The 12747-nt window shown below is 39.3% G+C and overlaps 2 protein-coding genes across 4 annotated transcripts in view; both read left to right on the forward strand.

Moving 5' to 3' along the window:
- LOC140362836 (segment polarity protein dishevelled homolog DVL-1-like) overlaps positions 1-6071 on the forward strand; it is a 37503-nt gene extending 31432 nt beyond the window's left edge. For 2 of the 3 annotated variants that reach the window (XM_072449069.1, XM_072449070.1), the window contains 4 exons: positions 931-1065; positions 1894-2061; positions 2975-3190; positions 4460-6071. In XM_072449069.1, coding sequence (XP_072305170.1) covers positions 931-1065; positions 1894-2061; positions 2975-3190; positions 4460-4917 — 977 coding nt within the window. In that variant the 3' untranslated portion in view covers positions 4918-6071. Of the gene's footprint in view, positions 1-930; positions 1066-1893; positions 2062-2974; positions 3191-3734; positions 3774-4459 lie in introns of all 3 variants that reach the window. The other variant, XM_072449071.1, reaches the window with a different exon arrangement.
- Positions 6072-8020: 1949 nt separating this feature from the next.
- On the forward strand, positions 8021-12595 carry tnfrsf9a (tumor necrosis factor receptor superfamily, member 9a). The gene is made up of 7 exons (XM_072448659.1): positions 8021-8198; positions 9790-9933; positions 10009-10146; positions 10420-10489; positions 10650-10747; positions 10832-11008; positions 11508-12595. Exons 1-7 carry the CDS (start codon positions 8045-8047, stop codon positions 11594-11596), a joined length of 870 nt encoding a protein of 289 aa, XP_072304760.1. The 5' UTR covers positions 8021-8044; the 3' UTR covers positions 11597-12595.
- Positions 12596-12747: the final 152 nt, after the last annotated feature.

A 12747-nucleotide genomic window follows, 5' to 3' on the forward strand; every position in this document is an offset into this window, starting at 1 on the left:
TTGTTTTAATCTAGTGTTTCCTTTTATACGTTAGACAAAATGTATTTTAGCTAATAAGGTTTAAAGATGAGACAAACGTGAGATGTCTGTCAAATTAATCACAAGAGTACAGAAATATTAACACATTACCTCCCTACATATATACACACACACACACACACACATATATATATACACACACATATATATACACACACACACACACACACACACATATATATATATACACACACACACATATATATATACACACACATATATATACACACACACACACACACACACATATATATATATACACACACACACACATATATATATACACACACATATATATACACACACACACACACACACACATATATATATATACACACACATATATATACACACACACACACACACACACACATATATATATATACACACACACACACATATATATATACACACACATATATATACACACACACACACACACATATATATATACACACACACACATATATATATACACACACACACATATATATACACACACACACACACACACACATATATATATATACACACACACACACACACACACACATATATATACTATACACACACACACACACACACACACACCACACACACACACACACACACGCACACACGCACACACACACACACACACAGCACACAGCACACAGCACACAGCACACACACCTACATACCTACACACATACACACAGCACACACACCTACATACCTACACACATACACAGCACACACACACACACACACACACACACACACTAGTCACAATACTATTCATTTATTATTTGTTGCCTTGCGTTGACCACGTTTTAGCCTTTGCTGTCAAATATTGGTATTTGTTGGTAAGTTGTTGCTTTGTAGTTCATTTTTGGTTTCGCTTTGTTTCAGAATTCGATGACTTGCCTCTTTCTGTCAGTAAAACAGACATGGCCACAATCGTCAAAGTGATGCAGCTGCCCGACTCGGGTCTGGAAATTCGCGACAGAATGTGGTTGAAGATCACCATCGCCAACGCTGTGATCGGTGAGAACGTCTCCGTGTCGGTCACACCTTTACTCTAAGTGTCTGGATGTAACTGTAAGCCACGCTCCTCTGAACCGCTGAACGGAACGCTGACTCATAACTAAAGACACTTACGACGTCTTGAGTTGTAATTGTCTTTGTGATGTCGCCTTATCTTGTTTGATACCAGAATATAAATGTCGTCACCCATTAGCAAACAATGTCAGTGTGTAAACCTCGTTCTAGTTTTATGGCTGTTTATTTTTGGAGATTACTATATTCAATTACTGTCAAATCATGTCAAACCAATTCATTTTGCAGCTCCTAAAAATGAAATATGAGTGAATGAAACTAATTGAATGCAGTTTGATGTACTAAAAAGTGCTCAAAGTGATAGTATTGTAAATGAAAACACCATACACACTATATTTGTTTTAATGAATATACTTTCATATAAATTGCACATTAAATATACTACAAAATTAAAATCTATGCTCTATAATTGGGCAATTCATCATCTCATCTGGTTCTTTTTAATCAAAAGATCTACAGTCGATCTTCTGTCATCAAAACATGGGATTTAGAAGAATTTTGACAGTTTTTGTTTTGCTTTCAAAGTATGTCGTGTTAATGTTCTGGAAATCAATATTGAAAGCCTTTTTTTGTGACAAATCCAGTCAAATCACAAATAGGAATAGATCAATATGTGACATGGTCCAACACCTACTACATCCACTAAAGTTAATTAATATTCTGCATTCTGTGTATTTTTGTAACCTTACCCCTCAAACCCGTGCAGTGTATGTATAGTTTTTGTCAGCGTGTCATTTGTGAGCGTTACGTTGTCAGGAGCGGACGTGGTGGACTGGCTTTATTCCAGAGTGGAAGGATTCAAAGACCGTCGCGACGCCAGGAAATATGCCAGCAGTCTGCTCAAGCACGGCTACCTGAGACACACTGTGAACAAGATCACCTTCTCAGAGCAGTGCTACTACACGTTTGGTGACCTCTGTCAAAGTAAATCTTTCTTATATTCTTCCCCCTTTGGCAGTTATGCAAAATAAGCAATTCTTAATACACAAGGCCGTACAATATTAATATAAGATAAGATAATCCTTTATTGTCCACACATGGGGACATTTCGGTGTTACAACGCAGTAGATACAGGGGGAAAGGACATCTAACCTATAGGAAGTTTCAAAACATCTCTTAATAGAAGAACTCGTATTAACAAAAACAAAAACTCTTATTAACAAAACTCCTGTAAACAGGTCCTCTCATATCTTAGTAGGGAATGGAGGGAAGAAAATAAAAATAAAATAAAATAATAAAAATAAAAATAGCTGGCATAATACAAATAATACTAATATTAATGGTACAGTAAACACTCTTATTTACATCAGTTATATATAATATGACAAGAAACCACATGAATGCAATGGTAATTATAACATTTTTACATTATTTTCCATACAGAGCCTACAATTATGATTTGTAACATGGAATAAAACATAAAACATCTGTGGTAAAAAAAAATATATATATATTAGTTAAATTCCATACAGTGGTACTAATAACATATAGTGGTTTAAATCATATTTAAACCACTATGTATTCTTGGACACAACTTAGTGTTTTTCAGACTTCCTATAAGTGATCTCTTCTTCTGTATCTGCCTCTGTATCTTCCTGCGTTGCACCAATGAAATTTCCCCATGTGGGACAATAAAGGAATATCTTATCTTTCTTATCTAATCATCCCTTTCTTACATCTGTAACGTAAGCGTCAATAGTATATTCAAATGTCACAAAAAATATGATCATTACAGAAGTAATTATATGCACTCAACTCTACTTTATTTAAAACCAGCACAGGTGACCAAAGTGCATATGTAAGTCTGTGTTTTCACATTGTGATTGTTTCTCTGCAGACATGGCGTCGCTCAATCTGAACGAGGGCTCGAGTGGAGGAGGCTCAGAGCAGGACACCTTAGCTCCTCTTCCTCCCACTGCCAACCCCTGGCCCCTGGGAGGACAACCGTTCCCTTACCCCCCCTTCCCTTCGGCGCCCCCTAGCTTCCCTCCAGGATACTCGGACCCGTGCCACAGCTTCCACAGCGGCAGCGCAGGCAGCCAGCACAGTGAGGGTAAGAGCCGTTCACTCTTAGCTGGAATAATGTGTAGCATGACATCTCTGTCACTCTGAAGTCCACTTTAACACTGACTTATCCTATCTGAGCTCAAAAACCATATAATGGTACTCTTACTTTGCAAGGCTGGCAAAGCTGAAATCTAATTCTATACTATAGCATTTCATCATTACCCCGCTGTTGCTTTGAGATCTTCTGTTGCTTCTGCATGATTTCAAATGATAGAACGAGGGAAACCTTGATGTGGTGCTGATGAAATGTGTTGAGGGTTTAGACAGATGGTGGTAAGTTACATGTTTCCATCTGTCTCCTCCATTGTGAATCATTCTGACAGCGTCCTGTGTTTCAGTCTGTTTATCCTTTCACTGATTATTTATTTTTTCACAATTCTGTAACATATTGATGTAATGTTTGAATATATCTATGATTTTGCACTGATCTGAGTGTGTTCAAATCAGCATGTGTGACTTCTAGGCTTGCCTGTAGGGCTAGGAGGTGTGTGTAATTCTGTTGTTCCTCTGTTTATGCTGGGCAACGGTAGACTGAAGGAGGAGGTAGACCCAGGACACTGGGGGATCCGGTAAGATGTTAACCCCCTCTGCGTCTCTCTGTCCTGCATTAATCCTACTTACTCTCTCTGTTCCTCTGTCTTTTCCTGTTCTTCTATTTTATTTTCCTCCATTCGTCCAATTCATTTGTCTCATTTGTTCATCTCGGTCCAAGTCTTGTACATGTCTTTGCCCCAGTCCACCTCTGGGCTTGTGCCTGGACGGTGCAGTGCCAGGTTCATGCTGCAGTACAAGCTTTCACAGACAGGGGGCAAACACGCACCACTCTAGGGAAAGTTATACACTGGATCTGGCTCTGCTGAGGTTTTACCGTTGCCATATTTATTCTGCCGACTACTCTTTTGAACCTGTGTTTTGACGTTTTAAAAAATAGATTTTAAATAATCCCATTTGTTCTGGTAACTGAAATACTCATGTTAAATGTATCAATGATTCATTAATTAGTTTGCTTTTGATCGAAAAGCAGATCCCAGGCCCATATAGTTTAAAATGTATACTTTACTTTACTGTTGTGGTCTCTAAATATTTCAATATATGAATTGTATTACTGCTAGTTAATATCAAAACCTCAGATTTAGTCAGATTTATTGGTTCTTGCAGGGGTTACTGAAGAAATAATAGCAATAAAATGTGATTTCTGATATTCAATGACAAATAGTAGTGATTGTTTCTGACATGTTCCTCATCTTTCTCACAGGAAGCCGTAGCAGTGGTTCCAACCCGAGTGCAGGCAAAGGCCGGCGCTCCTCTCCTCAAGAGAAGTGCAGCGAGTCTGAGACCGCCACTGCCCACAGAGGGGGGCGTCCCGACCGCTCTGCCAGTCAGCTGAGCCAGCACAGCCACGCCCGCTCCAACAGTCAATCACATCGTAGCCACCCGTCCTTCACACACAGCCACGCTCCCTTCACAAAGCCGGGGCCAGGCTCCTGTGCTCACAGTGAGCGGAGCCATGCCTCCTCCTATGGCCCCCCAGGCTTACCGCCTCCATACTGCCTGGCACGCCTGGCACCCAAACCCACAGCGGGCAGTGGCACCCCCCCTGGAGCTCCCCCGGGCAGAGAGCTCGCCTCTGTCCCTCCTGAACTCACCGCCAGCCGACAGTCCTTCCAGCACGCTATGGGAAACCCCTGTGAGTTTTTTGTGGACATCATGTGACCGGATCATGTGATAGGAAGGTGCCTTTCAAACACAGAGCACAAAACAGCAGCATCTCTCTCAAAGCAAAGGATTGTGGTCCGTCAGACCAGGCCTCATCCTCACAAACCTGGTCTGACCGGGTCTAGGTCCGGTGTACAGTTGTGGAACTGAGTGGTGTCCCGTGTGGTCCTTTAAAGATGCAGTGTTTAAGTGGAGTGTATTCAGCTCATGTTTCTGTTCAGTATAAGTCCTTTAAGCTGCGTCTGGATGTCAATCCCCCCAGACCAGATCCAGAATCAGCTCTTACTGTAACACAAGCTCTTCTACAGGCTCAGAACTGGCCGTTTGACTGATGGATTTAGCATGTTGTGCTAAAGACTAACTGGTTTTACTTTGAGGTGAGTTCGTCCTGCCAAAGGCTCACAGCGCTGAGTCGACAGTCTTCAGTCTGAATCTGGGCCTCTGACACGGGCCTCGTGGCCGACAGCTGCAGTTGGCTGCATTTTGCATGACTGTCTCTACTGCTTTAATGACAAGAAACTATTGATTTTGCTGAAGGTATTATTTGAGGAGGTTGTTGCCAATATTGGAAGGATCTGTACACTGGATGATTTTGTAATATTATTTATGTAAACGTTTCATTATTGTGTCAAACGTTGTCTGACAGACTACAGACAATCATCACTGAGGCACAGTGTCCTCTGTCCTCCTGTGCTGTGTTGAATGTAACATTGCTCCACTTTGGTTTCAGATGGATACTTTTGTACAGATTGCAAACAGTCAACAATAGTGGAACATTAACTCAAAGTATGTGCAGAACACACTGTGAGCTTTGAAAAGTACAACATAAGCCAAAGGCCCCAAAGGGCACTTACAGTATTTGTTGTAATGTGGAGTATGAAAGGCGATGACCAGGAAAGTTTCAACATTCAACATTAGTACTACCAATTCTAGGAAATCCTGACCTCAGATCAGACATTTCTTTGCCAAACACTGGCAATCCCCATCTATAAAATGTAAATTATAGCCACGCTGAAAATAGAAGAGCACTTTCCCGTCCCTCTTATTAGTATAAACACTGTTTGCAATCAAACCTGTTTTTTCTTAACAAAACAAAAGAAATTGTACATATAAATTTATTATATATAAATAAAATATATATGTTCAAATACTGTTGGCACTGGTCTAAGATAACAACATATTATTTAACCTGAACCCCGGGACAGAGCTACATCAGACAAATGCAGGACCACACATCGAAGTAAACAAAACTACTTTGTCAATTCTTTTTGGATGTTAAAGTGTTTGTGTTTGAACTCGTTTGGGTGCATAATTAAACCACAATAGCTCACACGTTTTCTTACACTCACCACCTATGGAACTTCCTAGGCTGTACTTTCCCTGTGGGCTGATTTCTACCAATGCACTTGAGTCTCTTCTGAGACCACTGATTTGCCCTTGACCCTGCACCGCCTTCCCACGCCCCTCGAGACGCACTACAACAATTGTCAGGAAGGAAGTGACGTCAGCACACCATTATAGACACTCAAGACCGCCACGGAGCGCTCTGATCGGCCGTCCCATCTTCACACACATTGTTGTAGTTAAGGCGGTTGCATTTTGACTGGTCTGCCTACATGAGTTACCAGCACAAAAGTGTTTATACCAACAATTCCACTTAGTAAGTTGTATGTAAATGTGGGTTTACAGTGCACACAATTCCACTTAGTAAGTTGTATGTAAATGTGGGTTTACAGTGCACACAATTCCACTTAGTAAGTTGTATGCTTGTAATGCACCTGGGGGAGGATGAAGGGCACGTGTGGGAAGTGTTTCTCAGCGTATGATGCGTAGGTCGACTGACCTGACGTCATACATGGCAAAACAGAATGTCAAAGGCAAATCTGTTCAGTTCAGTGCGTTGCATTGTAGGTTATTATAATTCATGACTTCAACAAACTTTACAGATCCACAAGGAAATTACTTGAACACAATGGCTCAAAAATGCAATTTAAAAACAAAATAAAACTTGAAGTGAGTGCTTCAGAGGATATTCATGGTAAATAAATGTAAAACAGGTGCCCACAATAAAATAGTAATACAACTGAGAGATTAGTAATAATAGCATTAAAATAGAATAATAGAAATAACATAAAATAGGCCGTAAAATAGGAAATATAAACTATAATCTCGATTACAATTTACAAAACGTATCAAGATGCAAGCCGCTGTAATGCTCAACATTGTATGGTTTAAAACGAAACAAAAAGAGAAAAAAATCAGCTGGAAATAAGCATGACTTTTTTAATGCATGACTTCCCATCACCAGCTCTGAATTTGCATCATTAAGTGCTACATTAGGTCACGCTTTCATTTGACAAACTAAGCTCTATTTCTCTTTTCCCCATCATCAGCTCAAACTGAAACAATGACATGATAAATGACCGTGACTCATCAAAAATGGCTTGATATGGGTGATTTATTGGTGCAGTAATTCATTTAGATCACATTTTCAGGTGTTCTCTTACAATAAGGTGTCCCGTTTCCTTCATGTCTTGGTGCCACAAAACGAAAGAACAATGATAAAGCCACAGATTAACATCTTAAGTGGGGCAGACTCAAAACTTGAAACTCTTGAAATGTTCTTTGTACAATAACGTAGGAAATGACAATAGGAAATGACTAAAGGCGACCGCCTTGCCGCACAACCGTGTTTTAATCGCAATTGCCTCGACACTGCATTGTCTTAGACTTTATTCTTTAGACGTTATTCTTTATTATTTAGAATATTTTATTCTTTAGACTTTATTCTTTAGATTTTTAGATTTTAGATTTTAGATTTTCTTTATTCTTTAGATTTTAGATTTTATTCTTTATTCTTTAGACTTTATTCTTTAGATTTTAGATTTTAGATTTTCTTTATTCTTTAGATTTTAGATTTTATTCTTTATTCTTTAGACTGTATTCTTTAAACTTTATTCTTTCTAATTGGAATTACTACTATAGTGGGCGTGTCCTTGATTGACCACACCCCCACAGTAAACGTCACAGTTTCATTCACTTGTGCCAAGCTCGAGCCTCAGATGTTCTAAGAGAGCAGAACAGAACTTGTGCTTCCTGGACGAGAGACAGAGACAGAGACAGAATGTCCCCGGTGCTGATGGGACTGATGGGACTGATGGGACTGTGTCTGCTGGTGCGCGTCTCAAACTGCGGTCCTGCACAAGACCACACAGGATGTATGAAGTGGGAAAAGAACGGAAACAACGGGGACGTCTGCTGCGTCAGCTGTTACCCAGGTAACACCGGACTGGATGGAGAAATGTTGAGAATTGATGATAAATGAGAATTAATGAGAACTAAGCTAAATGATGATTATAGATGAAAGACTGTTAATCTATCCTCCAAACAATGTTATCTAACGGAATTGTATTTACCTTTATGTCTTGAGTAGTTTAGACATTTGTATGGGCTTTTTGACTTGAGAAATTATTTGGATAGTTGCTCAAAAATACAAAAGTAACTAAAAAAACAACACTTTATTTTAAATTACAATGGAATAATACAGAATTATATCTGAATAATAATAATAATACTTACTACCACTTCTACAATAAGTCACCCTTCTGTCCATGTGATTTATTTGTTAAATAATTGATTATTTTTCTAATATACAATGACATTTCAATTGAAAAGCAGAAAAGAGAAATATAATGAACACATATTGTGGAAATTGTATTGTCTTTATGTCATTTTAGATTGAACTCTAAAAAACAAGTGTGAAAATATAAACTTTGTGCTGCCGAGTGGTTAAGTCACAGCTCCAAGTGCAGCCGGCCGCAGTGTTGTGAGTTTGAATCCCGACTCCCATGATTCACTGCATGTCGTCCCTGTCCTCTCCAGTCTGATGGAGCCCACGGGCAACGCAATCTTAAGAAAATGTAAACTTAGTTCTAAGCCGTGTCTTACTCAACTCACCTTCCAAATACAGAGCGTTAAGAGAGCTGTGGTTAAATGTGGGGCACTATCCCAGACTGAACTGTTGTTTGTCTCTTTAGCGGTGCAAAAAACCAAATGAAGACTTTCTGTGGTTTGAGCTCATCCCACATCACAGACTCAATGGAACAAACCACAGATTTTAATGAAATACAACTAACATTCTGAAGGATATAAAAGGCACTATTAACAACATTTGGTTTTCAAATACTATATAATTTCAACTTGGCAAAAAAATAGAAATCATTCCCAGCACCCCATAGTAACTGCCCATGTCCCCCTGGTTGGGAAACACTGAAATAGATATAGATTAGACATTGGAATATGTATTTTTTCCTGACTTTTCAACTATGACATCTGCAATCAGAAAGGTGCACAATGTAACTTTTCTGTCTCCATGGTGATGCTACAGTTCACTATTAAACTAGTCCAGCTCTATGGAAAGAAGCAGGTATTGCTACCATTCCAAATTACAGGTCAGATCTGTGACGAGGCGAGCCCACTCACAGCAAGAATGTATGTTTTATTAAATCTATTTTTAACAATAAGAACATAATATGATGCTTTTATTCCTATTCACAAGTGTGTTTTTTAGGGAAAAAAAAGAAACGTTTAGTTTTTTCCTAAAAGTTCAGATGATACAGCTGAATCTTTTTCTACAATGGAACACTCCTGGACGAATGATGGATTACACCGACATTATGTATATGTACAGTCCTAGTTTGTGAATCATTTTATGACTTTTACAAGATGAATATGTTTAATTTTGAAACATTTAAGGCAAAACTAAAACATCTTGCTATAGACAGCAGACCCCCATGAGAAAAGTTCCATAGTACCTATAATTGTAAAAACTTCTTAAATCTTGTGCTGAATCCTTTGTGGAGATTTGCTGACGATGTTTTGTTGTTTTTGTAGGAAACCATGTTGTGTCTCGATGCGGCCCAATCCCCAAAGATCTGTGCACTCCATGTTTACCAAAGACGTTCACCTCCTCCTCCAGAGCTGAGCGATGCTTCCGCTGTAACCAGTGCATAGGTACAGAATGTCCATAACTTTTAGTGGTGTATAAATGCTGTATTTGTGATGTTTTGACTGAAAACTCCTCCGCAGACCCTCAGGTGACGCTGGAGGAATGCACTGCCTCCAAAGACACTGTTTGTGGATGTAAAAAAGGCTTCTTCTGTGGAAATCAAGAGTGCACATTCTGTTACGAGGAGTGTAACAAAGGACAAGAACCAACCATGGAACGTAAGACAACATAATCACGTTAACAAAACATTACCGTAAAAAGTTACAAAGGTCAAAAGACCAAAGAGCAGAAGTTATCATAAAAAGGTAGAAATATCTTTACTAGTTTAAAATGGTCTTGATCCATAACAGAACTAGACTACAACATTAATCTGGTTTTGAAATTGCTTATTTGTCATGTGTAATTCTCTTACCCAATCTCACTTAAGCCTTTTTGATTCTCAGCTCTGTATTGTGTGTATGGTTTTTAATCCGTTGTGTTTGTGTGTGCAGGTACTTGCAGGCCGTGCCCAAATGGAACCTACAACGACCAAATCCATCAGACGTGCAAACCATGGACAAGGTTGCTACACTAAACACATTTTCTTGCATTACAATGTACAAAGTTATTCATATACTGTGTTGTTTTGGGACTGACACAAAGGTTACACTGGATATCAACACTTCTGCCTCTAGACTGTATTTGGATGGCTTCTAACGCGCATAAATATGTTTCTTCCCAGGTGTCCGAGCCAAGCCATTGTGAGACAGGGAGATGAGTTCAGTGACTCCATATGTGGCAATATCTCAGTCAAGCCAGAGGACGTTCCATCACCACACGGTAGGAACTCGGAGGAGAAAACCCCTTCACAGCCAAAAGAATGAACCACATTTGAAGTGTATCTTGTTTATTGTGTATTTTCAGATTCTCACCCGGGTGAATCCTCAGGAGGTCTGTCTGTTATTTTATACACCATTTTTGGAGTGGTTGTTCCCACTCTTCTGGTTGTAATAATCATCATGGCTTTAGCACAATTCAAGAAGAAACCAATGGAGCCTAAAAAGCCAGTGGAAAATCATCCAATCATCAGGACCCCAACAGGTAAAGGGACATTTATATTCAGAGCAAACATAATACATATACAAATATATAAACATGCCATGTGCTGAGAGAAGAGGTAGAGTCAGACAAAGCAGTATTTACATAAAAAGGATACAGGAAATATGTACATTTATTGTAATTATTGTTTATATGTAAAAAACGTCCAGGTCTGATTCGACCTGTCAAAGCTCAGTTTGCATGTTCTCCCAATGAATGGGTTTATTTTTATGCTACTGCGACAAAGAAAAGGTCCCAAAGCACAAGAAACGGCTCCTGATCAGTTTCACTCGCTTCATGATGATAGATAGCAGACGTCAGGAGTAAAAGACTCGAATGTCTTGAGCTTTATGTACTTTAGGTGCTTTGGCAGAGCTCATGCTCCTTTGTTTTTGATATTCTGGGTGTTCTTTTGTGCACTCACATCTTCAAAATGGATTATATTATCTAGAGTTTATGGAATGTTTATTTCTACTGTAATAAATCACTTTGTATTTTACAGATGAGCCAAGAACTTTAATCGCCATTGAATGCAGTTTTCATGAGGCTGAGCAGGAACAGGGAAGCAGTTCTGAGTCGCTTCTTCCTTGACCGAGACCTTTTTTTAGGTTTTCAATGAAAAGAAACTGAACTTCCTCAAAAGGATTAAAAGATCTTTTGTGTGCAAGTGGCGCCTGGACTGGCTTTGGTTTATAGTGAACAACCTGACCCTTTTATCACACTGACCTGGGCCTGGGAGCTGAATGCAGCCATTAAACTGATAAAGCAGGAGAGAAATTCCCCTTTTTCAATAATAAGGTGCCGAGGGAGGCTATTGATACTGGGCGAATCCTGTAACTAAGATACTACGTGTACATGACCTCATAAAGCTTTGACTCAACGATGCAAGTGGTAGTACCAGTGCTGTGAAAGCTGTCATTTAAATCCACGTCATGTCAACCCCAATATAGTTTCCGTCAACAGATTATAATCTCATGCAAAATTAGCAAAATGTACGGCTTTATTGAAGTGTTAACTACTTCTGACAACAATAATGCTCTCTCCTGGTCTAAGTTTAGAGCAGGGACATTTCTATTTGGTCATTTATAGTGTGTATGTGAAGGGAAACCCATATTGTTATTTGGGGGTGTGTTCGGGCAGGCTGGTACATGCACGTTTGAACTCTAGCCCTGTGGGAAACATTCCTTGAGTCATTTAATCAGAGTGGGACCTCCTTGGATAAGACACGTCTCAATGAAGCATAATTAGAGCACAAACGACTAAAGAGCTTGTGCTTGTTTTTCTGTGAATGGAACGTTGACACAGACGGCCCACTCTCAGCCACAATGCGTCACCAAGACTGAGTCACAGATAAAACCCACTTACATCTTTAACCTTGACATTTGCTGTGAATGTGTCATTCGTTTGTTTATCAAATGTTACACACTGGACTTTTAACATCTACATTTTGTATTTTGAAACTTTTGATATCTTAAATATTTTTGTATAAAGAAGTTATGATGAAGGGTGTTTAGCTCTTCCACTCAACAAAGTGGTAGTGGGAAATGTTTAAATGTTTTGTGTATACATGCAACGGTTTTAAACCTTGGGTTTTGCTTCATAGTATTTGTAACACTGCAATAAAATGTATTTAAAACAGTGTCAATTCAGTGATCATGTGTTATTTGTAGAGACCTCTGAACAGGGAGGTTGTGGGTCAGACCCTTGGGTGCTGCCCCTTCTGAGGACAAGAAAGTATATCA

This window comes from Eucyclogobius newberryi, unplaced genomic scaffold (genome assembly GCF_026437365.1).
Source record: "Eucyclogobius newberryi isolate DKJ021-1_F unplaced genomic scaffold, fEucNew1.0.hap1 SCAF_17, whole genome shotgun sequence".
Taxonomy (NCBI): domain Eukaryota; kingdom Metazoa; phylum Chordata; class Actinopteri; order Gobiiformes; family Gobiidae; genus Eucyclogobius; species Eucyclogobius newberryi.

Excerpts from the sequence above, each read along its gene's own strand:
- tnfrsf9a (XM_072448659.1), top strand. The coding sequence starts at position 8,045 with ATGTCCCCGGTGCTGATGGGACTGATGGGACTGATGGGACTGTGTCTG. Across the intron at positions 8,199-9,789 it reads CTGCGTCAGCTGTTACCCAG|GACGATGTTTTGTTGTTTTT; the intron begins GTAACACCGGAC and ends TGGAGATTTGCT. Across the intron at positions 10,147-10,419 it reads ACAAGAACCAACCATGGAAC|GTACTTGCAGGCCGTGCCCA; the intron begins GTAAGACAACAT and ends TTGTGTGTGCAG.